The sequence below is a fragment of the Athene noctua genome, chromosome 24 (assembly GCF_965140245.1).
Source record: "Athene noctua chromosome 24, bAthNoc1.hap1.1, whole genome shotgun sequence".
In the NCBI taxonomy this organism is placed as follows: Eukaryota; Metazoa; Chordata; class Aves; order Strigiformes; family Strigidae; genus Athene; species Athene noctua.
In genome coordinates, this window is record NC_134060.1 from 8,207,778 (window position 1) to 8,235,672 (window position 27,895).

Here is a 27,895-nt window from a genome sequence, read left to right on the forward strand (position 1 = left end):
GCGGGCCGGGGCCGGCCCCGCGGCGTCCTCGCGCTCCCTTTGTTCGGAGGCCCCGGGCGGCGCTGCCCCTTTAAATCCCCCCAGCGCCAGCCCTACCGGCGCGCCGGGTTGAAGGCGCCGCGCGATTGGTTACGGCGCCTCCCTCTCATTGGCCCTCGGGAGGAACTGTGCGTCCCGCCCCCCGCGTCTCATAGGCGCCGCTGGCTGCTCGTCGAGAGTGCGAGTTGCTGAGTGGGCGAAGCAGTGGTCCCTGGAAACAGTTCCGGGAAACCCCGCGTGTTGCCGGGGTCGCGCCGCCGTCCATGAGGAGAAGGAGGAGCGCGCGCCATTTGCCGTCGCTGCTTGGGCCCGAGCTGCGCCGCGCAGGCCCCGCTCCGGTGAGTCCCCGGGAGGCGCCCGGGGCGCCGGGGGGCCGCCTCGCGCGGAGGTGTGTGTGTGGGGGAAGCTCCGCGGCCGGGGGCGGGGGCTCCCGCGCAGGCCCTTGCGGCGGGGCGGGCAGCCGCGGGCTCCGGGTAGGCCCGGCGCTGGCGGAGGCGCGCCCGGGCCGCTCGCGCCGCGGAGGAGAGCGGGGCGGGGACGCCGCTGGGCGCCGGCCGCAGCGTGTGTCCGTTCCGCGGGCCGCGGCGGGGCGGGCGGGCGGGCCGGCCGGCCGCGCGCGGGAATTGCGCCGGGGAGCGGCCCGGGGGCGGGCCCTGCGGCCTGGCGGGGGGAGGGCGGCTCGACGCCGCGGGGCGGCCCGGCGCGGGCCCTGCGTGGGGAGGGTGGCGCGGCCGCGGGCTGAGGCTGCCCCCGCTCCGCCCGGCCGCGCGGATTAGGTTTGCATGTGGCGGGGAGCCGGGACGCGCTCTTCTCGCGGTGCTGCCGCGACTGATGGCGGCGGCGCGGCCGTTTCGCTGGGAGTCGGGTCCCTTCTCGATCCCCTTCCCGGCGCTGCGGGGCCGTGATACCGTGATAGTTGAGGCGCGCTGGTAGGCAGCGTCCGCGGCTGCTGCCCGAGCCGCGCTGCGGGGTGCCTGCGGGACTGAGGAAAGCTTTCGGCAGAAAACGCATCGCGGTTGCCGCTCTCGCTGAAATCTTGCGTAGCGTGTGTTCCGATAGAGCCGGCTGTAGGGAGGGAGAACTGCACTGCACCTACTCACAGCCCTCAGGTTTGCGCTTAATGCTTTGGTTGAGAGAGTAACACTTGTCAAATGCTCCGAAGGAGGAATTCTCCAGAATTTTGTTGCTAAGACGTTGTTTTTCTTAAATGATCTTTTACCAAACCTTCAAAGGTTTTGCTTAAATCGTTATTCCTATTATTTTTAAAATGAGGCTTTGGTTGCTGGGTCTTAGCATTCTTGTTATCTGTCAGTTTTTGAACGTGGCTATTTATGTACCTGAACTACGCTGGACTACTCTTTTTGAAAAAGTTGCTGGGATTCCCTTTCCCCTATATGTGACACTAAAAGATCCTGACAGCAGTTTGTGCTGTGAAGGATGTTAATGCTCATGAAGCTGTTTTTTGTTTTTTACCTTTGAGATTACACTTTGTTTCATGTCTTCTAAAAGTAAACATAATTCAACTAGAATTCTGCATATTGCAGCGTATTTTTTTTTTACCTACGCAAACTAGTGTTTGCAAACTAGCAGAGTCTGCTTGATGATTTAGTATCCTAGAAACTGTGTTTCCCATGAGTACTTAATATCCTTATCTCTCAGTTTTTCTGTCTAGATGTGAACACTGTTGGAATATATTTGAGCCTCCTGCTAACACTAAACTTACAAGTTTTGTCAAAAAAAAAAAAAAAAAAAGCAATAGTCCTTGCTTTCTTAGGCAAAGATAAGGAAAATTCTTTGAGGATAAAGTCATTAGAACAAAGCTCATTTTTATTGAAGTGTTGCTTTGCACTCGGGCATCACAAATGGTGTTCTGTATGACACAACTGGCCAGATCAGCTATGGCTAACTCCAGGGAGAAAAAAGCACAGACTTTGTAGTCCAGGTTAGCAAAATGCAGTAGCTGCTGATGCAGTCAGTGTTGTTTTAATGGCACTGGTGTGCACCTTGCTAACCTTTTGTGATGAAGTCACCTCCCAATGATACTTGTGTAGATACGAAGCAGATAGTTTCTGTATGGGCTGTGCTAGTCTCTTGCTTAGCATCATGGTGGAGGTTCTCAGGTATTTTCATTTCATGGGGTTATGGAGAAAGGCTGAGAACTCTGTGCTGGAGGGGTGAGGGTGCTAACTAGGCTTTGTCATAGTCTGCCACTGAAATGCTGGTATGGAAACCTGGCTACTGCGTAAAGGTCTTCAGGGTGTGTTAACTTCAACACACGTCTTGTAATTCATGCTAATAAACAGTATATCTTGATTAAGCTATTAAAATATACTTTCTGAGACTGAATAAGCTATGTAACAAAATAAATGGCTATAATGCCTTCATGTAAAAAATAAAGGAATGTGCCAGTAATGTTTGTGAACTAGTGAGGCTTTAATAAATCCCCAGTTCAGTCATTTAATGTGAGTTCTTATCATCTTCCCCTCACTCATGTGTTTATCTTGCTGTTTTGACAAGAACCTTCTTGAAATGCAAGGCATAACTGTAGGGACTACACTTGTTTTCTTGTGGTTCATCAAAAAAACCAAAACCAAACAAACACCACCCCCACCCCACCCCCCCAAAAAAAACCCCAAACCCTTCCCCTTAATGCTATTTTTAATGTGATATAACTTAAATGTTTGACACAGGTAATATATTGGATAGAAGGAATAGTAACATAAGCAACTTGAATGGCTTTGTTGTGGAGTTTTTCCTGTATGAATTAGTTATGTTTCCTGTGCACCTGTTCTAACAAGTATAGTTCCTCCATGAAATCAAAAGTTACATAGCTGAAGGCTGAAAACTATTGATGTGTAAGCACTATGAAGCTGGTTATGGTAGTTTGGGATATTGTCTCTTTGCCAGAAATTGCCATTCCTGCTCATTTAAGCTGTTACTAAGCATGTTTTGCATTAACTAGACTGTAAATTTATAATTAATTGGATGGAGTTATACTTAGATAGTCTGTGGGTGGCAACCTCTGTTAGAGGCATGGTATAAAATACAGGGAATAGTAACATCATGGCTGTTTAACCAGTGGTTGTCAGATTGAGGCTAAGATCAAGTTTTTGTTTCCAAGGTGCCATACTCTGTCAGGCTCAGCTTTGCGGTTTGTTTGTTGTGTGGGGTTTGGTTTTCTTTTTCCTCCCTAGGAAAATTGCTATTTGAGCTGTTTGAGTTATTAAACGTGAAAAAGAAGGTTGTTTCTGGGTAACTTAGAAGCACCTGTAATTTTAACGTCCTACTTGTGACATGATTAGATCTTTAAAAAGGGACTAGTCACTCTGCAAATTACTCTCTTGAGATGCAGGAATTCTATGTGAAAGATAGTGGACGGCTGAAAACATGTTTTATATCATGAAGTGCTCATGGTATTCAGAAAAACATTGTTGGCAAGAGCAGTGTGAAGTTTGAAACAAGACAGTCCTCTTCCCTGTGCACACAGTTCTGAGGTGGTGAAGCTAGGTAACTTCTCGGGCACCAGTGAAAACTCTCCTTGCCTATGTAAACTTGGCCCCCAATCTGTATTTATTACTGCTGCTCATTTGGTAAGCACATTTTTATGTACACTTTTAAATTCACCCATTTCTGCATGTTTTAAAACAAAAACATATCCCACACATCTAATATACATAATCCTTTATTTATAATCAACACTTGAAATCTTTTAAACTGATCTCCCTCGTTTCTAGATATGAGTTACTTAATGCAGATCAGTAACTCTTGAGTGCATGGGGGTGCTCTTCTGTGTGGCCTGGCCTGGCCTAGGCTGAGTCACATGGGCACGCTGCACATGCAAACAGATATCGCTCCTCTTTTCTTTAATATGCTTTTAATATTTTTTAAGAGGAGAACAAAAATCTTAATAAAATCATCGTGTGTTTTCCTTACTGATAAAATACAGTTAAAAAATATTTTTCTTGATAGCTACATCTAGCTGATATTATCTAGAGGGAGAGCTAAATGATCTTTTTCAGCTCTGACTTTCACTGGGGTGTATCTGCTGAACTTGGAGGACAGATTCAGTATTGTAAGAGGTGTAATTTTGCTTGTTGATGCTTATTCAGGTAGAAAAGTCAGTCTAATCTCAGATATCAGACCAAGCTTGCAAAGCCAGCAGGGAATCTATTACTATAACTGTGAAAAGAAATATATTTCTTCTGGATAATGTTGGGACCTGAATATTTTGATAGCTATGTCACTTCACAATTTTCCAGAGTAAATTTCTTTAAGAAAGTCTTTTAAACTCAAGTTTGTGTGACAGGAAATAGCTAAAATTTGAACACCCAAACTGAACCTTTCTGGCTGGTGAACATGCAGAGCATTTGACTTAAGTTCTCTATGAGGATACTAATTCTTATGCAAAAATAAACCATACAACTGGTGAATTAAAATGCCGAGACTTAATTCACTGTCCAAAAGCCTACTTAAAAAAGCATTTGATCAGCTGTGGTGCTGTGTAGTAATCTGATACTTATGGGTTAGATATTGCTCCACACACTGGTGTATGTTAGTGATGAAGGTAGATGTCCTTTCATGCTGTTAGGCTGAAAAATCTTGCCTGTCAGGAGTTTGAGTTATTGAATGGTGGATGAGGTGTTTCTGCCTGGACGCAGCATAGCTGTTAACCTTTTGTTCAGTTATAGGCCACACTGAGAACAGTGGGTATGTGACACTTGCAAGCTAATCTGGGTTCATAAAAACATGTCCAGGAGCATCACCATAAGCCATTGAAGTGTAGAAGGTACTTGTCATTGTTTCAGATATCTTGTCTGTATTTATGTATTGGCCTAGCTACACAGTTCTTGGTGGGTTTTTTTTTGTGTACAGAGAAGACTGTTATGTGTAAGGAACTGATTTTATAAGGCGGTAAAAAGGTGAACACAAAAATAACCCCCTCCGTATATCTTTTTTTGTGTATATCATCCTATGCATTTTTGAGAAGAGGGATTGAGAATGATACTGTACCCAAAGCATTTTCAGTTTAACTAAACCTCTCTGCTCTGCACTGTTTCAAATTGGAGATCTTGCAGAGGCTCTCTAGCAAACAGGAATCTAGATGATTTTTGTTTTTTCGTGATTTTTGTAACCTGTAGAAACTCATGTTCAGTTAGTGTTTTGAGAGTTCAGTTAACACCTGTAATGATAGGTGAACATTACTGTAGTCTTCAGGTAGCATTTTTTTTCTCTTCTGTAATTAGGCTGTAGGCACAGTTGCTTTTAAGTAAACTGAATCGGTTAGAAAGCAATTTCTCTTCGTTGAGTAACAATGTGTATGTAGCAGAATATATACGCTATGTAGCTATGGAAGACTTCCTTTCTTTTCCACACTAATTGCATAAAGAAGTGGCATCTGACAGAGAAACAATGTGAGGCTGTGTTACTTCTCTCTAAAATTGTCCTTCAAGTCAAGATAGCTTTAGTAAAATCATTATTTTTCTGTCTGAAGAAATTTTTTTTTTTTCCTTGCTCAAGCTTGCAAATCTTCATAGGATATCTTCCAAAAAGTTCATGAGCAGTAGCCTAGAAGGGATGGGTATACAAGTGACTATTAGAGATGTGGTTATGTTGGAGACTTGTTTTGCAGCATAGTAAATAGCTTGAGGCTTCAGCATTTTAAAAAAAAAATTGTTCTTGAATCATCTTCATACCTGTATTTGAGTACTTAATTGCATTGCTCCGACCATGGTGCATATGTCTACCTGGTTATCATTTCACTGCTGATCATCGACTTCTTCCCTGTCCTTTAAAGCCCAAGGCTCATCTCATTTCTGACCTTAATGGCTGATCATCCTAATGTTCTCTGCTGGGTAGTTGAATTGTCTTTTGCCAGCCTTTTTATTTGAAAGTACTAAATATCAGCTGGCTGGCTAATTGAGAAATTGAAACTACTTTTTAATGAATTGGGCAAAGCCCATTGGAATTGTCTGAGAAGATAGTTGTGCATTTTTCAGTGCACATATTTGGAATCAGTTTGTTAATTCTGAAAGCAAGTCTTTTTATGACTATAAGAACTGAGATGCTGCAGTCATGGCTTCCTTTTAAACCAGTAAGTTACATATTATAAAACAAGTAGCTGTGATTTGTAGAGCTCCTATTTGAGTAAAACTGAAAGCATGGAAACGGTTCAGTTGCAGCTTCAAATCATAATGTGTGTTAGAGTGCAATTTTTCTCTTTCGGTCCTTGCTGAGTTCTGACAGTGTCGTGAGAAGGTGTTTGGCTAGTCTTATGCAGCATGTTGGGTTTGAAGGAAGACATGGCAACAAGCCAAGAAAGTGAAAATTAGCAAACAAGTATTGACATTTTTATACCTTAAGCTACCCTGCAGGGTTATGTGTTCACTACATTTAAAACGATTGTTTTAAAAGTAGAAGAATGGGAAATGAAAATAGCACTAGCTCTTCTGATTCTTTGTTGAAGGATGTTCTTATCGTGTCCCCGTACATTCTAGCTGCTATGGTAACCAGTTAACTTACTGACAATCAGCAGATAAAGTTTAGACATCGTTATGTACATGAAGTACATTTTTAAAAAAATTATGTAAATTCTTCCATGTACATTTTCCACAGTATTAAGGGTTGTACTTTCTTTTGAAACTTAGATCAGCTGCATCCAAAAAGTATTAAATAAAACTTTTGATACAGGTCATTTGCAGCATGTATACAAATTAGTTTAGATAAATCATGCATTGTCCTACAACCTAGTTATTTCTGGCTTATTGTAATATAGCTCCTGAATTTTTTCCAGCAGCATAATAAAATGGCTAATCAGGTGAATGGTAATGCGGTACAGTTAAAAGAAGAGGAAGAACCAATGGATACTTCCAGTGTAACTCACACAGAACACTACAAGACACTGATAGAGGCAGGCCTCCCACAGAAGGTGGCAGAGAGACTTGATGAAATATTTCAGACAGGTATAATATGCATTTCTTGTTTCTGACTGGTTATGAAAGTGAGGGCATACCATTTTCAAATTTTTATAGATTAAGGTTTAAAAATTCATTGTTTTTGATCTGTGTAGCTCTGAATGTTTTGCTACTTTGACTTCCCTAAAGGCAAATTGGGTTTGACATTGACTAATTACTTTACACATCCTTAGTGTTGTATGTGATATCTTAGTTGCTTTAGGGCACAGAGCACTAGTTTCTTAGACGTTGTCAAATAAAGATGTATGTTTGAGCATACTAAACTACATTTATTTTTTTTCTTTTTCAATCCGAATCATCATTTTGCTTTTACTTTTCTACTGTCAACTCCTCACAGTGGTTCTTAAACACTCAAAGGCTGGATAGGTGACTTAGTGAGGGAAGCAACTAGCTTGTCTTGCCTGGGACTACATTTGAATTGAGTCTGCCTGTGGATTTTTTGTTCTCTCTAGTTCTGAGTGGACAGTTTAATCCATGTTGGTTGTTACACTGAAATGTTCAGTTTGACACTAACTGCTTTTCAACAAAGTTGAGGACTAAGCTATCTAGCAAATCGAGTAATATCTTGCTGGTAGCAAGTGGTCTCTGCAACTTCTAGAGAGGTTTCTTTACATACAAAGGTTTTTCTATTTTGTTTTTTGTAACCCCCTTATTATTTTGTCCTATAAACAGAGGCTTCCTTTTCCTCTTTAGAGCGTGTTCTGTGAACAGATTTACAAGCAGCAGTAGAACTGCTCTATGTGCTGATCTTGAATGCCTTGGTGGCAAGATGACAGTTTTTGTTGAAAAGAGTCAAAATTCCACTGATCAAGTGAAGACAGTTCAAAAACAATACCTTATCAATCTTCAGCATGATACTCTGGCTCACGTGGGTGATGTCTTTTGGAAGTCATTCACAGTGAGCATTCATCGAGCCTTTACCAGCTTTTATTGGCTTTAGACATGCACTTTCTAACTGTGGGTCACAATGATGTGCACTTGATGGTTTGAGAGAAGGTGTAAATGCCTGGGCAGAGGAACTTGTGGGGCTCTAACAGGTGTTGCAGATAGGTTGTGTTGTGAGGAGTTCTCAAGGGATTTAAAAGCTTTTCAGCCCAGAACCTGACTATCTAGTATAATTCCACTGCATGAGTAACCTGAAAAACAGTTATTTACACTTCCTTAATGCCACTGAAGGTGTTTGCATTGTGCAGGGGTTTGTCAGTGAAGCAAACGACTTTTGACACCCGAGCTAAATTTGGGGTTGAATTTAGGGATTTTTAATCTGCTAAGGTCTTATATGAAAGATACAGGTGCCTTCCAATATGCAGGATCACTTCTGAAATGTAGTCCTTGGGCTTGGCACTACTGTGCATTTTTGAAATCAAGTAGCAGTTAAATGAATGATCCGTATATTTTGGAGATCAAGCTGTTGCAAAGTGTGTGGAGTTCATGCTATCTGTCCTAAATTTTGCTGTGTAGTTTAAAAAGTGCAAATCTTGAAGTCTATACCAATCATGCTCCACAGCTTATGCAAGTGTATTACAAAAGGAAAGAAATAACCTGTAAAGATCCTTTAAAAAAAAAAAAAAAGTACTTCAGAACTGGTCCAATGTTTCTTGGGGGAGTCTGTACCTGTAAAATTAACATTAGCCTTTTCGGGTACATAGCAGGGCTCGAAATAATTCCTTTTTGAATTCTGGCTCTTGGAACTGCATAGAGCAACAAAATGAGTTAAAATTATTTTAGACATATAGGAAGTCCACTGATTTTTACTTTTTGAGTTGGAGGAAAGAGTGAACAAACCATTCTACTTCCTAACATTTTGTGGGGTAGAGCTTCATAAGTATTTGTCAGTTAGGTAGCTCTTTTTTCATGTATGATGGGATACCTGTAATGTTCACATGTCAGCTTACTCTAGAACAGTTCCATTCAAGAGAAGAAAGTGTGAAACTTAAAACGAAAGACAAACAAAATCCAAATTCTTAGAAGTGAGCCAGAGTTCATTGTTTCAAACCCTGGTGTGTAATACTGCTTTTATGCAGCAGATTGGATTCCTGAATGTTAGAAAACTGTTACACATGGGGTATAATCCTGCACGCCAGTTAGTGCTTAGGTATATACATTTTAATTTAACTTTTTTCATTGTTGTACTCATGTTCTTTCATATACTTGTGTAGGAATATGTAATTATATTAAATGTATAATTCTGTTGCTATGGAACGTAACTTTTTGACTTTAAAAGCAAACTGCATAGTTCTTAGTTTGTATGAAATTCAATAGAAATCTGTAACTTCTTTATCTTTAACTTTTAGGGTTGGTAGCTTATGTCGATCTTGATGAAAGAGCAATTGATGCTCTTAGGGAATTTAATGAAGAAGGAGCCCTCTCTGTATTACAGCAGTTTAAAGAAAGTGACCTGTCGCATGTACAGGTAAGGTGAGAGCTCCAGGAGTGTGAGCACATAAGTATAAATAGTGTTCTGGCGTTATTGGCAGGAGAGTTGTAACTGAGAAATTCACTGATGTTACTGTATTCTTATATTTCAAACCCGAATCACAAGCCTGTTAAAAATTGCCTTAAATGTGTAGGTATTTCAGTGCAAAACAAAAGCTCCCAGATAATAAAAAATGAGTGTGCAATTGAGAAAATAAGGTAAAAATACCATCTAGTATCTGATGACTTTTTCAGTCTGACAAGTTTGTTCAATTAATTGTTATATTTTTCTAAAGGATTCTGATGACATTTTGTTTATTGCATTGGCTTGATATAGTGACCTCACGGTATGGAGTGTAAGATTCGGTGGATTCCCAGGGCTTGTCATACACACAATTGAATTATTTTGTAAATTGTATCTACAGAACAAAAGTGCATTTTTATGTGGAGTTATGAAGACCTACAGGCAAAGAGAGAAACAAGGCAGCAAAGTACAGGAATCAACAAAGGGACCAGATGAAGCAAAGATTAAGGTAACATTTAGAAAATACCGATTATTCTGTACTACCTGATAATATCACCTGTATGCAGACTGAAGTAATTTTGGATGTACTTAAAAAACATCAATACTACCTGTATAAGTATATTCACACTTGGATTTAAAGAAATGTGTGTGTGGTAGAGATTCAAAAAGAGAGTGTGCTTGTTCAAAATACAGATCTTCATCATTACACAATTGCCAAAATGCTTGTACTTTGTTATGTAAGGTCTATGAAAACATTGATATCTATGTAAGAATTGTCCAAGTTGTTCTTTTATATTACATCTTTTACATACTCATAAAATTACTTGGAGACTGATTGGACGTTTCAACAAGGTATTAGTATATTAAGAAACTCATCTGTTGTGCAAAAACCCGAGTGCAAAGAGGATGAAAAGAATTCCCTGTACTACATAAAATGGAAAAGTAAGGGAAAAATTAGTTCTTTCCAGTGACCTTGTAGTATAAAACAAATGTCGCTGTTTGTGGTGGTAGCTGTTTAAACCCCCAAAATGACGGGGTTTTTTGTAGGTTCTCTCTGTCCATATGTATCTTGTATCAAATGTGGCAAGGAGCAAATAAGGAAATGCTTATTTTAAGACAGGTTTTTATTCTTTATATTTTAACCTACTACACCCCCCACCCTCCCAAACTAATGTGACATTTTTTTTCCAGGCTTTGCTAGAGAGAACTGGTTACACTTTGGATGTAACTACAGGACAGAGGAAATATGGGGGCCCTCCCCCCGATACTGTATATTCTGGTGTTCAGCCTGGTATTGGAACAGAGGTTAGTATGTACAGAAAGAATGGTTATTTTCTATGTTTGTGCAAACTGATAAATAAGAAATACTTGAAAGTAAACTACAAGTGACAGCTTAAAGTATTGTAGAAGAAACCATTGTGTGTGTGTCTTAGTCTTTCTTCTGCCTCAGTATTCTGCAAAAGACAGAATAATAGGTTGAGGGGGAGAAAGCATATGCAATGTACTAGGAAAGGCTATGTAAAATTTCTTAAAATGTAAAATAGATCATTAAATTGCCAGATTTCACGGTCTGCCCTAAAGCTTATGGTCCATTGCTTAAAAAGTGGTCAATGTAGGTATTGGCTCTATAATAGGTGAAAGCATGAATCAAAGGTATTTGTTTCTGTTTACAAGATAAATGGAATTTAAGTGACAGTAGCAAGGTCAGGCAATGTGCTGGAAGTGAAAAAGACTTGGGTATTGTATAAAGATACAATGTTTTGAAGAGGACAACAGAGATTAGCAATTATTAAGGAACTGTTTATTTTCTTTTGTTTCAATCTACATGAAAACATCCTTGATGCTTGCATGAACTGAAGATGAAACTACCTACACTGAAAGAGTCCATGTAGTTTGTTTTCTTTTGTAAATTTTTGCATTTGTGCATTCAGAAAAGTGGCTTAGAAGTTGCTTACCAACTTAGTGGTGTTGCCAGGGTGATTATGTGATGGTATAATATGTTATTTCATTGCACCATGCCTCACTGACATTAGGGAGCATTTCTTTGCTGAGAGTGTGGTCAGACACTGGAACAGGCTTCCCAGAGAGATGGTGGATGCCCCAAGCCTGTCAGTGTTTGGGGCATTTGGACAGTGCCCTTAGTAACATGCTCTAGCTTTTGGTCAGCCCTGAAGTGGTCAGGCAGCTGGACCAGGTGATCATTGTAGTTCCCTCCCAACTGAACTATCCTATTCTATTCATGACTGAAAATACTTGACTGATTTGAAGTATTTTGTGATGATTAGCCTCTTTATGATGTCACAGGAAAGCTGTAAAATTGGCTGTGCTTTAATACTATTAGGAGTATGTTTATATCATTTTAAGTTTCCTGAAGCTTGCTAGAATGGCTAACTTGTAGAAACTCCCTTAAGATGAGAACATAAATACTTCTGCCATGAATCAGCATTAGAGGCTGTAGCAAAACCCAGCTAAATAGTTACAGAAACCATACCTCTACCAAATTAATTTACTGCTGTCGTTTTGTAGGATTTAAAGACTGATTACTGCTTTAGATGTGCTGCTTGGTTCGACTGGCTGAGATGCTGACCACCTTGCTGAAGCTGATGTACACTTTATTAAATTTAGTCTTTAGCTCTTGCTGTTGAGCTCTGAGGCATAGTAATCAACAACTTATTAAGCATGATCTTATGATTTGGTAGACTAGACAGAGCATGTTTGAACACAAGTGACTGGAGATTATCGTGGCACTTTTTTTTTTTCCAGAATGAGGTGGGTGTGTTTTGTTTGTTTTTTTTTTTTCCTTAAGCTTTTGAGAACCACTTCTCTTTTGTTCTCAACAGTTGTGGGGTGTAAATACCTGTTTTCTGATACAGTGGGTAAAAATATGAAAAAGCACAAGATGTATCCCTTTGGATTGTGGCAGTGAATCTTTGGTGTTTGAAACTTACTTAAAAATTACTGAAGCTCTGGTGGCTCAGATATGTTGATGCCGGAGCTCTAACTGTCAGTAATGGCAAACTTCTGTTTTTTAAGGATACCCAAGTACGGTTACTGATTTCAATAAGATAGATACTAGGTAGACTTTTTTCCCCTCAAGATGTATCAGATCTTTCTACTGTAAATATTTGTACACCCACCAATTTATCTTTTTAAAACATAAAGGAATTCATTACATGTTAACTGAAGCTTTAACTCTCAGTACGAACTTGAACACTGAGCAGTAAAACTGAAGTATTGATAAACAGTCTTATGGATGTTTGGTGTGTTGAACATTCACAAATTGTCACTGTGAACACTTTGCTGAAAGGATTATGTGGGTGAAGCTATCCAGTGTATTTTTTTCCAGTGGTTGGACTTTTAAGAGCAGCTGGACCTTTTTGGAATGTGATTCTGTGATAAAGACAAAGTAGTTAGAGCTGTGCAGAAGTTTGGAGAAGAAAATAATTGCAATAGGATTTGATACCAAACTCGAGTATTCGTTTATTTAAGGATTTGCTGCTCCAGTTTAAAGTATTTTGCTTATAGTGAGGTCATATGATGTTGACACTTGGAGACTTTTATGGGCGTTTGTGGGATGAGAATGGAAGCAATTATTGGGGTGTTTCCTTCTCTCATTACACCAGCTTTGTCATGTCATCTGCAGATATTGATAGCTGCTTATCCTCAAGGGGCTTGTACCTTTGTTTTGCTTAAAATTTCCAAGATTTTTTTGTTTTTCTGCCTTTTCTTACCTCCTGTTATACCAGATGTTATTTTTAAAGATGATTGGAGGCGTTTTAAAGCTTCTCCCCCCAAAGGACAGCATCTAGTTAGTAGACATTTGGAAATTCAGGGTCATGATTGAACCTGTGCATCTTGCTAGCAAGCTATGAGGAAACTTCGGTTTGGTTATGAAAATGCTTGAGCTGTGTATTTGCTTACCTAGCCTGCAAGGTTTTGATCCCTAGCAGGTTGTTTTGTAGTTAATTCTAAAACTTTGAATAGTCTCAATCACACTGTTGTGACTAGTCCTTGATACAGGAGTTCTTTTGGAGATTCTTTTATAAACCACCAGATTAGATTTAAGAAAATGGTCAACTTCTTGAATGTCTTTCAGTTATGGATTAGTTTTGCATCCTTTGAGATGCTGAAGCTTTTGTGTATACAGTCAGGAAGATGCTTAGAAATGTCATGGGGTGATTTCTAAAAGGAATTTTCATATTCCATGATGAAAAATAAATTCCTTGCAGAGGGAAATAATTAGAGTGGTCCTTGAACTGAAAGATAGTAACTGATGATTTGTGTAACTTCTCAGGCTCTGTTTAGGTATGCTTGCTCTATCCTAATTGTAGTTTATCATTTTATTGACGTGTATATGCAGGCAATGCTGGAAAAAAAAAAGGGGTTTTTGTATTCCTAAATTCAGGTTTTTTTACACAAAACTGAATTGTCTTACTGGGCTTAAAATAAACCAATTGTTCAGCAACATTAGAGGATGCATAGACATTAGAAACATCTACATAGCAATTCCAGTAACTTTTGAAATTAAGTGCAGACAAGACAAGGAAAGAAAATGTTATAAATATTTCATTAAATTCAGTCACAGTAAGGAGGAGTTTAAGTGTAGTAAGTCCATGACTAGTCAGGGATGATGAAGCTTTCAGGCAAGACAATCATTCAGTGTTTCAGTTGGATAATGCTGGATGATAAATCCAGTATCATATCTGCAGTGTCTGCATTTGTGGGTAATGTCTAATGAGGTTAAGCTGTATTTGCTAAATAAGTTAAAATACATTTTTCACTCTTGATCTTCAGTCTGCTGACTGAGGAGTTTTTAAAATGAGGAAAACTGAAGGATCATTATTTTTCTAAATTTTTTTTCTTTAGAGGTGTGTAACAAAAATCTGACATGTATATGGCCTGTCCAGACTAATTGAGTAAAAATTAAGCAGGTGACTGATGTGGTACTTGGATTTCCATCCTTCACCATATAAATGAATACTATACTATTTAAGACATCATTTGAAGAACAGGAAGCTGCAGTGATAACTGTGAAATACCACCCCTTTACCCCACTCGAATAGGTATGGGGGGAAGCACTTCTCAAAATTAGCACTGCGCAGATAGTGTGAAGAAACTAATTGTCTGAAGTCTGTACTGATCACTGGAATGGTTCCAGCTTTCTTCTCCAGATAAAGTAAGTTCTTCTCCTAAAGTTTTGAGAGACTTCTATATCAGTGTTTTTCAGTGATGTGAATAAAAACTTGAAAATTCTGTAGAGTATTTGCCCATAATGTGCAAAGATGATGTGCAGGCTGAGATATCTGTTATAACCGGTTAGGAGGAATTGCTGCATGTCCTTTTCAGAGCTGAAATTTATTGGATAAGTATGTGATAAACATCATCTTTGAATATTGTTATCAAAAATGCAGAATTACTTTTAACTCTGCGAATGGTAAGTTAGTTTTGCATCTGCTTTTCTATGGGTGCATCGTCGGGAGATTATAAGAAAAAGTCAGAGTAGTTGTGAGGCTAACTTCCAATCTGGAAAATGTTATGTAGCTGGAGACGTTGGGACAATTTAAACTGCTTTTGTCCATAATAAATTGAATGGGAAGAATCAGATACTGTAATAACTCTAACTTGAGAAGCAGTGGTATAATAAACTCAGCAGGAGTTGAACTAGACAAAGCTTGTGCTGGATTTAGTAGACAAATGGAATGTCGTTTTTGTACTGGAAGAACTGTGGGGGTTCAAAGGATTTTGTACTGTGCCGGAATTTTTTTCCACTTCCTTTTTTTTAATGAAGATTGTAGATTTGGATGAGATGAAGCAGTCATGCGGCCTACATTAATTAACACAAATCTGGCATTTAGGGAAGATTGACTGCAAAGCACATGAAGGGCACTTATTAAACAGAGAGGTTTTGAGGAAGCACTTGCAGTGTACTACACTTCTGTTGGCTTGTGATGACAACAGAAGGGGCTCAATTGTTGAAATAACTGAAGACATCATCTGGAGTGCAGAAGTGGATTGCACCCCCAATAACGCTCTGTGAAGTTGTCCATGGAACGAAAATTGAATTTTTTCCTAGTTAAGACTTTTCATAATTAATCTAATGAAACAGTAATAAAAAGTAAATTGGAGTACTTTGTACAAATCCTCTAGGAAGCAAAACTAGAAGAAGTAAGTCTAACGGTCTGTGGCTCCAACAACGGCCCAGAAGTGATGCAGTTACATCCTACCTAGACAAGATTTCTTTTATATTGTTTTGCTGATAATGCCAGTTTCCAGATTTTTTCCACAGTACTCTTGTTGTGGAACTTAAAAACGAAACAAGAAATCTGATACATACATTCAACTTTATTCAAGCTTATGAACATATATTTTAAAAAAAAATGCAGATGTTTCTCCTTGCAAGATGTTCACCTGGTGTTTGTCCTGTCTGGTATTGATCTTGTAGTTCATTAACATAGTAAGTTTACAGGCTCAAAGCAAATTCATTTGTACTTGAATTACTCCCATGGAGTTATCTACTCCTCCCAGTACAGATGGAAGTTACTCTAGTATATAGGTCTGATATGAATGTATTCAAATTAAACCCTTAATTCTGTTTCTCATACTCGCTTCTAGAGTGTATTACCTGAACTGAACTGTACTAACAGTCTTGTGGAATTGTCAGTGATCTAAGGTTTGTAGGAAGTGGCCAGAAAGGCTGGAAAGAAGGAGGAAACAGAAGCTTTCAGGATGGTAAATATTTGGTAAATAGCTGGAAAAGTAGACTGTATTTGGATTAGGGTTTTTTCTTTTCCTCAGGTTTTCTGTTCTGGTGTGTTATGTTCAGTTTCTGCTGGAAACGGTGGTATCTGAAACAATTCAGTGCCAACTTTTTATATTTGACTGACTTAATTACAGTTTGTGGAGAGGTCAACTGACATTTTCACTGTCTGGGGAGACAGGGGTGGGGGAAAGCCTGTTCTGCCATTAAAGTTTCACTCAGTATGATGAATCCATTCCTCCCCTCAAAAAAATCATAGTCAGTTTGCATTCACACTGAACTGAGAGAGGCTAAGCTAAGTGAAAGAAATGTTCTGGAAACTGAATTTCAGGAGGATCTACTTAACATGAAGAAACATCTAAAGGTTCTAGCTTTCCTTTGGAAGAAAAGAATTTGTTGCACATTTTTAAAATCAGAGTCATCACACTCCTCACGAGTTTGTTCATATTAATGCTTGCATGGACATTCTGAGTGTCTTTAGTTCTGGAATTATCTGATAACCCTTCAGTGCCAGGTATGACTATGGCAAGGCCTTGCCTCAGTGGAAAAGGTTGACTACTTCTAGCTTTTTTACTACAAAAAAATATTTGAAGTTAAAATAAATAGAATTTGATCTTAATGGGAATTTGGAATGTTTTGCTTGTATTAACAATTCAGAGATTCTGAGAATTCAGGAGACCTGCAGTGATTAAACAACTGGGGGAGGGGAGAAGCTTTCTAGGGAGACCTCAGCTGAAGAGATTGAACTCCTTAACAAAACTTTATTAAAGTGTATTGTTCTACATAAGGAACAAAACCAGGAGGATTCCAGGTTTTCTTACACAAATACTAAAACATTGTTGTAGTTTGAGCCCAGAGGACAACTGAGCGCCGCTCACTCACTCCTTCCCCCTCAGGAATGGGACCAGAAAATAAAACAAAAGGCTTGGGAATCAAGATAAGGACAGGGAGGGATGAGCCACCTGTTATGGTCACTGGGAAAGACAGACTCCTTGGGGGGAAGAAAAAGAACATAATTTTAATTCAAACACCACCACCACCACTTAACAGAGTAGGACAGAGAGAAAATACAACCACATTATAAAAACATCTTCCCCACACCTCTCTCTTCCCGGGCCCAGCTTTGCTCCCAGTTTCTCTCCCTCCTCCCTGCCGGCGGCGCAGGGGGCAGGGATGGGGGTTGTGGTCAGTTCATCACCCCTTGTCTCTGCCGCTCCTTCCTCCTCAGGGGAGAACTACTCACACTCTTCCCTGCTCCAGCATCTGTCTCGCGTGAGAGAGCCTTTCTCCACAAACTTCTTCTGACATGAGTCTCTCCCATGGACTGCAGCTTCACAGATTGCTTCAGTGTGGGTCCCACCCGTGCATTGTGATCCTCCCAGCACCGAGCTACAACTGTGGGGGCTTCCCTCAGAATCCCGGCCTTCTCTGGGCTCAGCCTCTGCTCTGGTGTGGGGTCCTCATGGGCTGCAGGAGGCACCTGCTCCCCTGGTGATCTCCGTGGGCACAGGGCACAGCCTTTTGCTCCCCACGGGCTGAGGGGGGTCTCTGCTCCAGCGCATCTCTCCCACCCCCTTTTCTTCCACTGATCTTGGTGGTTATCTTTGCAACTCCTCCTCACAACTCCAACTCCTCCTCCCAGGTTCCCCTTCTTAAACACATTATCGCAGAGGCGCAGCCACCATTGCTAATTGGCTCAGCCTTGGCCAGAGGCTTGGAGCCGGGGGGGCTTTGAGAAGCTTCTCACAGGGGCACTGCTGTAGCCCCTACCCCCACTACACACACACAAAACCAACGCAAACATTCAGTTGGTGGAAGTTGAAGCAAACAGACTAGAAATGAAATTACATTATATATTAAAAGTGGAAATTGTGCATCAGGCAATTTCAAGCTTTTGGTAGGTTGGGTTTTTTTCTGTCTCTGTAGCTTTCCAATGAAGATTGAGTTACAGAATGGTTTGAAAATACTGCAAGAGCAAGGACATGCTTGGCCTGCATCAACATAGGATACCTGGCTAGATAGTCTGTAAGATCTTTGGTTTTAATTGCCAAATTATAACCAGGTAAGAACAATTTACCTCTGCACTGGTGGAAATCTACAACCTCTCCAATATAAATAACAAAACCAGGTTTTCATTAAGTTAAACATAGTAGTAACAGCAGGAGGCCTAGAAGACTTAGTGGGACATAGAGTAATGTTGGCTGCAGTGATGGCTGCAGTGTTTCAGCTGCGATGGCTTATGCTGCAATGTGCTTCCTTTCTCAGGAACTTTCAAGTATTAAAGTTTGTATTTCTGAAAAATCTTTAACTGTCCTCTTCCTTCTTAGGTTTTTGTTGGTAAGATTCCCCGAGACTTGTATGAAGATGAATTGGTACCACTCTTTGAGAAAGCTGGTCCAATTTGGGATCTGCGCCTCATGATGGATCCTCTTTCTGGTCAAAACAGAGGTTATGCTTTCATTACATTTTGTAGTAAAGATGCAGCACAGGAAGCAGTCAAACTGGTGAGTACCTGATTTTCAGACTGGACAAGATAATGTAAACAGCAAGTGTGTTGGTAATCTTTTAGATAATGAAATCTTTTAAATGCTTCCTTAAAGCATCCATTGACAGATTCAAAATTTTACTTTCTAAAAAAATTGCTTCCTGATTTGATTTAGTGTATACAAATGACATTCTACTTCTAGGACCATAGTCTTCTGTGGCCTACTGCAGTTTGCTAGAGTACTTAGGTGATTATAGTAAGAGCTTACTTGATCACAACTGGAAAATATTTTTTTAAGCTTCACTGTTGAAGTTTTATCACCCTTCCTACTTCAGAGAGCTACTTAGAGATGTTTGCTGCTGCTGTGGAGGAGGTTTCTGACTTTGCTCTTTATGGTTCACGGTGGCCTGTACTTCTTTCCAGTGGCAGTCATGATGTCAGCTCACTACATGGAAACCTGACTTGACTGGCATCTGGATGGTTTGGCAAAGGACAGAGCAATCCTATGAAAGTTAAAATAAAGAGGCAGCAGTCTGACTGGGGCCCTGGTTCATTTGGCCTTGCCTCTGCCTGAGAGGGAAAAGTAGAATTAGGCAGATCAGTGGGTATCACACAAGATTTTGGATATGGCTGTGGAATACTGCTTGTATTTTGAACCTAAACAGGTGAAATGCTTTATCTCAGTTGTCTTAGCAGAATTCAGCTGATCCTGTATAAAGAAGTGGGGGGGAAACCTAAGCATCTAGTTAAGCTGGGGGGGGGGGAATCCACCAAACAAACCAACCCAAAAAACCAAAACCTGGGGAAACTTAATAAGCACTTCTGTTCCATTGTAAAGGCTTCAGAAGGAGTCATTGCCTCTAAATGATCCAGTGTTTGTTCCCTCAAGTAGTTTAATGCATTTGGAAATAGTTGTTAGGCTTCCAGGACTGGGAGCTGCATGGCCCTGCTTAGGCTTTTTTCCTTTTTAGAACCTACTTGCATGTTTCTTGAAGGAGATGCATCAAGCATGTTTGTAATTGATTGCTTCTGGGTTTCAGTGTTTGAAGATGGTGGATGTGAGTTACTGTCACTTATGAAGGAAAAATTGTTCTGAGAATTTTTTCTTTTTTTGACCAAGTTGAAGGTGCTTAGAATTGCTACTTGAAATTTTTACTGATTGATGGAGATGAAAGGGAAGATGCTGAAGTGACAGGAGACGTATCAAGCCATGTGCCACTGTTGGAAGACTGGCCTCCATACCCTGCATATTGTACCAAATATGTGAATTTGTGTGAATATATTCCTTAAGTCTTGTATCTGGATTCCCTTCCCCCTACCTCCTCTACCCTACCATCACTTGGTAATGGGGCCAAGCTTGTTCGTTGGGAGATATTTTACCTAAACACTATTGGGGGAAAGGAAAATGGGGCAGACACATGCTACATTTTGGAACTAATTAAACCTTCATAGCAAAGTGAGGTTCTTTCAGAAAATAAACTTGAAATTTTGAAGTCTTGATTTCTCTACACCAGGTGGGACTTCTGCTTGTGTTTTCAGGTACCGATGGGAGTGAAATTTGATTGTAGGTAAAACGGCTTTGTAAAAAAGTTATAATTTGAAAAGCAGATTCAGATTAAGTTTGTGGCACTAGAACACAAGGTTTTATTGTGTTATGAATTGCTATTATATCTGAAGCAAAATTCTGAGATGTTTTTGTCTTTCCTAAAGTGATCTTTTTTGATAGCCTGTTGTAGTTGTTGAATATGAAGAAGGTTACTGAAGGTATTGCTCTGTCATCTGTATCTCAGCACCTCAGGTAGGGTAAAAATGGCTGAAAACTTGCTTTTAAGGAATTGGATCAGGTTTTCAGAAGCTGGCTGACGATCAGACATCTATCCTCTTAGATTGTGTTTGAAAATTCTACCTAAAACAAAGATGATGTCTATATTGATTTCTTTTGTGTGTGTGTATATATATACATACATATATACATACAGATGTAGGTGAATTAATTTACCCCGTGCGATTCGTATCTGTTACATGTGTTCATCCTACATCAGTTTCTTTCTAGCTTTTCATTCAGCAGAACTTCCAAAGTTTCTGTGGAAAACCGAAGCTCAGCAATGTTCTTCCAAGTGAATGCTGACCCAAATACTGCAGTTTTAGTAATTCTCTTGCAATGTGAATTCAGTATGCTACATGTAAAAGCCACAGATCATGAAGAAAAGAGCTGATTTTATGATTTGGGGGATCTTTTTATCTATATTACTGTGGATAAAGCAAATGAATGGCTTTTTATTTTCTTAGTGTGACAACTATGAAATCCGTCCTGGGAAGCACCTTGGAGTATGCATCTCCGTGGCAAACAACAGGTTATTTGTTGGGTCAATTCCAAAGAACAAGACTAAAGAAAACATACTGGAAGAGTTCAGTAAAGTCACAGGTAAGACCTTCTTAATGAGTTTTTCACACTGATCCCAAAATACCATTTGATGTCACTGTTTTGTAGGTCTAATTGTTTGACAGATGTGTGCAACCGTCATTGAAACTATTTCCAAGTTGGATTCCGAATTTGGTTTTGGTAGAAATTTTATATATCAAATATATTTTATAGTGGAATGTAAAGAGAATAGTGTCTATTTTATTGACTATTAAATTAGTCAATATTAAATGATGTAGGTTTACAGTTTGAGATGGAAACAGCACAGACAGATGAACTCAGATAAGTGAAGGTCCTAATTCTGTTACCTGTTCTAGCTTCCTGTTGAAGTCTTTGTATTTGTAACTGGATCTACTGTAAATTCTGCTTTCACAACTGAGGTTTTTGGGGAGACTCAGAAACGTATTAAGTTGAATGATGGGGAGGAGGGAATACCAAATCAGTTTAAAGGGAATGTTATTTTAGAAATAGTTAATGGCAGACTAATTTCTGTCCCAGTTCTTCAGTGTTGTTCCCCAGTATATGCAGCAAATAGGAAGAGAAGAAATCAACTCGTCACTGGAATGATGCTTCTGCTTTAAACAAGAGATTGAGGTCTTGATCGCCTGCTCTTGTTCCTGTAGGAGAGTTCTAACCTACTGCTTCTTTTTTAGGATTGTTCTTTACAAGTAATTCAGGGAAGTGGTGAAAACTGAAGGTCAATATTCATTTAGTTCTCTCTCCTCTTTTTGGAGAGATGTGAAATAAATTCTTTCCAGCTTCCCTGGGAGGTAGGGGAGATGCCATGTATTAATGCTGACTGCTTTTCAAAAATGTAAAAATGGTAAAACAAAATACAGAAGACTGACACTGTGTGAACTGTTCAGATTGATGTTTTGCAGGGCCTAATTGTGAAATAAATTTGTTCGGGAGATCTTCACCTGCTAGGTGACCTGTTTCTGGCTAAATTGGATGGATATCTGTTATTTGTTTTGCTTTTCTTGTGCTCCCTCCCCTTTCAGGTGTTAAATTAAAAAAAAAATACAAACAAGTGAAGGGATTTTAGAGTAGACTCCAGATCTTTTCTTTCCTTTTGAAGCTTAATACTAAAGACCTGTTTTTCAGAGGGTTTGGTGGATGTAATCTTGTATCATCAACCTGATGATAAAAAGAAGAATCGAGGATTCTGCTTCTTGGAATATGAGGATCACAAGTCAGCAGCACAAGCTCGCCGCCGCCTGATGAGTGGGAAAGTAAAAGTCTGGGGAAATGTTGTGACAGTGGAATGGGCTGATCCAGTAGAGGAACCTGATCCAGAAGTCATGGCAAAGGTAAGTAAAAACTTAACTGGATGCTCTTGTGCTTTGGGAGGAATTTCTTTATGCCATAGCGACAAAGATTTGTTCCAATTGAACTGTGCTGTTTTTGAGGCACAAAAAGAAGTTAGAGGGCATTTGCATAGTAAGCCATGCAAAGTGGCATCGTCTGAGTGCTGCAAATTAGTTGCCATTGTATGACGTTAGGAACGTGTTGTAACCTGCTGTTCCCATTTAAACTAGTAGTGTACAGGATTATCTTCCTGGATTGGCACATCAGTCATTCATTCTCAGCAGAAGCAGATAATGAACAACTAGGTGGGTATCTTGTAAAACTATTTTCCAGAGTGAGATGAAGGTGAGGTTCAGCATAGGGAATGTTGTGCTCTTTATCCCTGTGTTTTGGGATAACTCTTTGCTCTTGAGATCTATTACTAAAATTTTACTGGGATTTGTAGCATCCCAGAAGCAGAAAATCAAAGTTGGATATTCTTCTGGTCATGGAAGTGAACTGTGAAAGGAGAGAAATTGTTGAAACTTCATACAGGTAACTAATTACAAGGCTTTTTTTTTTAACAGGTACAGAATTCATAAGATTACCCAAAATTTCTTAATGCAGGGAAGAAGGGAATAACATCCTACTAGTTTATATTAGTTTCCTTTCAGGTTTGACTTTTTAAAGATTACAGCTTTCATTCTCGTTTTTTCACCAGGTTAAAGTTTTATTTGTAAGAAACTTGGCCACTACTGTGACAGAAGAAATTCTTGAGAAATCCTTTTCTGAATTTGGAAAGCTGGAAAGAGTAAAGAAGTTGAAGGATTATGCTTTTGTTCATTTTGAGGACAGAGGTGCAGCAGTGAAGGTAGGTTGATTATTCTTTCCTAACTAATTTGATATGAGCAGTTTATTTTGTACAAATGGTTTCAAGAAATTTCTTTACAGTACATACCTAGATAAGACAATGTGTAGAGCCCAATTAATAAGGTTCCCATTGTGATAATTTTAACACTAATAATTTTGTTCCTATGATTTCAGTAGCTAGGAGGATGTGAAAATTGCAAAGGACAAAACTGTAGCAAGTTAACAAATAGACTGGAAAAGAGTTATAGACCAATGCAGGAGAGTCTAGAGAAGAGGAAAAAAACCCAAACAGATCAACCTATACAATTTTTCTGAGGAAACACTGACAGAAGGTATCAGTTGTCTCTCAAAGACCCCTGTTTAAAGGCTCTGTGTTGTTTTGGAGCAAGAAAAATATTGACTAGAAATTGCAAGATAATCCAAAAAAATGCTTTGTGAGAGGGAGAAGAATAGCACTAGCAGCTCCCTGAATGCATTATCTATTAACTCTACATGCTTCCTAGAAGGATTCTTCTAAATGAGTTCTTAGACATTGGAGTTCATTATTGTAAGCTTCAAAGGTGTCTTCCTTTGTATTGAAGAGCAGTTGAGAAAGTAATTAATCTCTACTGTTTGTCAGAAGATTGAATTCTACAGGAATTACTCCATCTCTTCTGCAAATCCATAGTTTATGGGGGGAAGGAGGAGGGGAGGTGTTTTGCACCTGGGAGTCTTGAAGGAGTATATTCTATGCAGTATATGTGGCTACATAGTTCAAAGGCTCTTTACTTGGCCTTAGTAATTTTACAGCCATTTAATGGCTTACAGTTTTCCTACTCACTAAAACAGGCTTTAGAATACTTTTGAATTTGGCTTTCACATGTCACTCATATTTAGTGAAGCTGAAGTCAGTTTGAATAGGTTTAGACCATGTCCAAGAGAGGGTAAGAGATTGCTGACAGAAAGGGTGAGCAACACCTCCTGACATGTGCTATTGTAGTATGTCTTTCAACACTCACTAGTCCTGTTCCACTAGACCTTTCTTTTAAATGCTCTGTTAGATTTGAGCAACTGAAAACTCAGTTTCAGTTGTTGAGAAAAGATAGATCAAATGCAGTACAGCAGAGCATCTCTAATGCTTATCTTCGCTGAGACAAGCTGTAATGCTACCATATGTGCCCCATGTGACTGATTTATGGCTGCTACATTGGTTTATGAATTTTGTGAGATTTTTGTGTATGGGTGCATTGTTTGTTTTTCAATGAATCACAGAATCATCTAGGTTGGAAAGGACCTTGAAGCTTCTCCAGTCCAACTATGAACCTCCCCCGACTGTTCCCAACTGCCCCAGATCCCTCAGCGCTGGCTCAGCCCGACTCTTCAAGCCCTCCAGGGATCCCGGGGACTCCCCCCTGCCCTGGGCAGCCCATTCCAACGCCCAACAGCCCCTTCTGCACAGAAATCCTTCCTCAGAGCCAGCCTGACCCTGCCCTGGGCAGCTTGAGGCCATTCCCTCGGGGCCTGGCGCTGGGGCCTTGGCTCCAGAGACTCATCCCCCCTCTCTGCCCCCTCCTGGCAGGGAGTTGCAGAGGGCCAGGAGGTCTCCCCTCAGCCTCCTCTTCTCCAGACTGAACCCCCCCAGTTCCCCCAGCCGCTCCCCAGCAGACCTGTGCTCCAGACCCTGCCCCAGCTCCGTTGCCCTTCTCTGGACACGCTCGAGCCATTCAATGGCCTTTTTGGGGTGAGGGGCCCAAAACTGAACCCACTCATCGAGGGGCGGCCTCACCAGTGCTGAGCACAGGGCTCAGATCCCTTCCCTGTCCCTGCTGGCCATGCTATTGCTGATACAAGCCAGGAAGGCATTCCGTGTTAATACCATAAATACCATAATGAAAGCATTATGGTATTAACACGTGGAATGCATGGAATTGGCTCATGGATTTCAGTGTTACTTTCATACCTTTTTGAAATTGCCATGATCACCAATATTTTTGAGGCATGTAGCTGTACAGACATGTGAAGTCTTTGTTAATGCAAAAGTTAATACCCAGAAATGTTAAATGCAAAGCAGATAACTCCCAACTAAAGAATTGTCCTAATCATACTGGGTGTATGTATATTAAGTTCTCTTTGTGCATTTGATAATTGCATGTTACTTCTCTGGAAGATTCTTTCTCACTTGATGAGATCACCAAATTTCAGTAATTTTTTTTTTTTTTCTGCTTAAGTATGTGTCCTCAGAAGTACTTGGTTTCCTCAGGCACTCATGTAGCATGTTCAACTAGCTAGGAAGCCCAAATATAAAAAAACCTCTTTTTCTTGTGTGCGTATGCTCTACCTGTCTTACAAGTCCAGTGAGTGTCGTGTGAGTAGTGAGAACTTATGTCAGTGTATTTCTGAAACATTTCTAGGGGATATAGGAACATAAACGGTGATGGTGTTACGTCTGATTTTTTTTTTTATTTTTAATAATGCTCTATGTGTTTTAATTCCATTCTTCTACCTCATGATATAAAGAGATTATTTTTTTTTAAATGCTGCTAAAGTGGGACTTGAAAGAATAATATGTAACATTCTGTTTGAGTAGCACAGAAATGAAGCACATGGCATAGTTCAGCCTGGAGCAGCCCAACCATCTGGTTTCTTTCAGTAAGTTTTAGTTTTCTTTTGAATTGAAGCAAATTTTTAGATGTTTCTCTTCTAATTTTTGTACAGGCTATGAATGAAATGAATGGGAAAGAGATAGAAGGGGAAGAAATTGAAATAGTGTTAGCAAAGCCACCGGATAAGAAAAGGAAAGAACGTCAGGCTGCCAGACAGGCCTCCAGAAGTACTGCGTGAGTGTTCATTCTTGCACTACCTTAATACTGCAGAATGAAATTCTGCTGTAAAATACGAGCCAGTTCAGAAGAACTTGAATGACTTTTCTCCATGTTGTGTATTGTTAATCAACAAGGGGAAATTTAGACTTTATTTTGGAAGACTTTTGAAGATAAATAATTGTGTGTTTCTTTTTCTTAATAGGTATGAAGACTATTATTACTACCCTCCGCCTCGCATGCCACCTCCTATTAGAGGCAGAGGCCGTGGAGGGAGAGGTGGATATGGCTATCCCCCAGATTACTATGGCTATGAAGATTATTATGATGATTATTATGGTTATGACTATCATGACTACCGTGGTGGCTACGAAGATCCCTATTACGGCTATGATGATGGCTATGCTATAAGAGGAAGAGGAGGAGGAGGAAGGGGTGGGAGAGGTGCCCCTCCACCACCTAGGGGGCGGGGAGCACCACCACCAAGAGGTAGAGCTGGCTATTCACAGAGGGGGGCACCCATGGGACCACCAAGAGGAGCCAGGGGTGGGAGAGGGGGTCCTGCGCAGCAGCAGAGAGGACGTGGTGCTCGTGGAGCCAGGGGCAACCGTGGGGGCAACGTAGGAGGCAAGAGAAAGGCAGATGGGTACAACCAACCTGATTCCAAGCGCCGTCAGACCAACAACCAGCAGAACTGGGGCTCCCAACCCATCGCTCAACAGCCGCTCCAGCAAGGTGGTGACTATGCCGGTAACTATGGTTACAATAATGACAACCAGGAATTTTATCAGGATACTTATGGGCAACAGTGGAAGTAGACAAGTGAGGAGGGATTGAGAATATTGGAAACATAGAATTGGCTATAGCTCTACATCCTTCAAAACAAAATTGGCTTAATGTTTCATCCTTCAGTAGCGATTGGCTGCCATTTGTATTGGGCTGAAGAATCACTCTATTGTGTATATACTCGAGTCTCTTAGTTTTCTTTTTTCATAAACGCACTTGGACATTACTGGGCTTGCAGAATTCCTGAACTCCATATGGGGTTTCAATGCTTTTATCATTTTAGGCTTCATTTTAGCAGTTTAAAAGCAGGAATGGCACACTGTTCAATCATGATTTTGCAGAACCTCTGGTTTTGGACAGTTTTTGGTTTTTTTTTTTTTTTGGATTTGGGATAGACTACATAGGAGTATGCTGTACATAAAAGTAAAAGCTAGTGCTTTGTCTTAGTAGTTTTAAGAAATTACAACAAATTAAGTTTTCTTGTATTGAAAATAACATGATTGTATGTTTTGCATTCCTAGAAGTAGGTTAACTGTGTTTTTAAATTGTTATAACTTCACACCTTTTTGAAAATCTGCCCTACAAAATTTGTTTGGCTTAAAACGTCAAAGCCGTGGCAATTTGTTCCTTGATGTGATTGTATTTCCAATTTCTTGTTCATGTAAGATTTCAATAAAACTCAAAAATCTATTCAAAACATTACCTATTTCAAATTCAATTGTGTCCTAAAACATTATTTCATTGGTAATTCTTGCGAAAAGCATTGTTTTCAAAGTATAACTGCCTATGTGAGTGATCAAATTCATGCAAAATTTCTTGTGCTTTCCAACATGTAGCACTGTGGTCATCAGATTGAAAACTAGGAGAAATTGCAGATAGCCCAAAGGGCACTCTTTGTTTAACTGCTGTTCAATAATTTACCAGCATCTAATTTTGAAACTTTTTTTCTTTTTAAAAGTGTTGAAATGTCTCCAAACATTCACAGAGATCTAATTTAAATATAATTTAATGTGGAGAAGGAAGCAGAGCCTACAATGGTG

General features: G+C 40.0%; 1 protein-coding gene across 7 annotated transcripts; it reads left to right on the forward strand.

The window, feature by feature from the left end:
• Window positions 1-270: 270 nt before the first annotated feature.
• On the forward strand, window positions 271-27,557 carry HNRNPR (heterogeneous nuclear ribonucleoprotein R). 7 transcript variants are annotated; one of them, XM_074925882.1, is made up of 11 exons: window positions 271-377; window positions 6,830-6,998; window positions 9,305-9,423; window positions 9,851-9,958; window positions 10,642-10,755; window positions 18,535-18,711; window positions 20,982-21,117; window positions 22,219-22,424; window positions 23,123-23,272; window positions 25,966-26,087; window positions 26,275-27,557. In XM_074925882.1, exons 1-11 carry the CDS (start codon window positions 303-305, stop codon window positions 26,885-26,887), a joined length of 1,989 nt encoding a protein of 662 aa, XP_074781983.1. In that variant the 5' UTR covers window positions 271-302; the 3' UTR covers window positions 26,888-27,557. The 7 variants fall into 7 exon arrangements, with proteins under 7 accessions (XP_074781983.1, XP_074781985.1, XP_074781990.1 ...); XM_074925884.1 differs by having other exon boundaries at window positions 6,833-6,998; XM_074925883.1 differs by having other exon boundaries at window positions 273-377; window positions 6,812-6,998.
• Window positions 27,558-27,895: the final 338 nt, after the last annotated feature.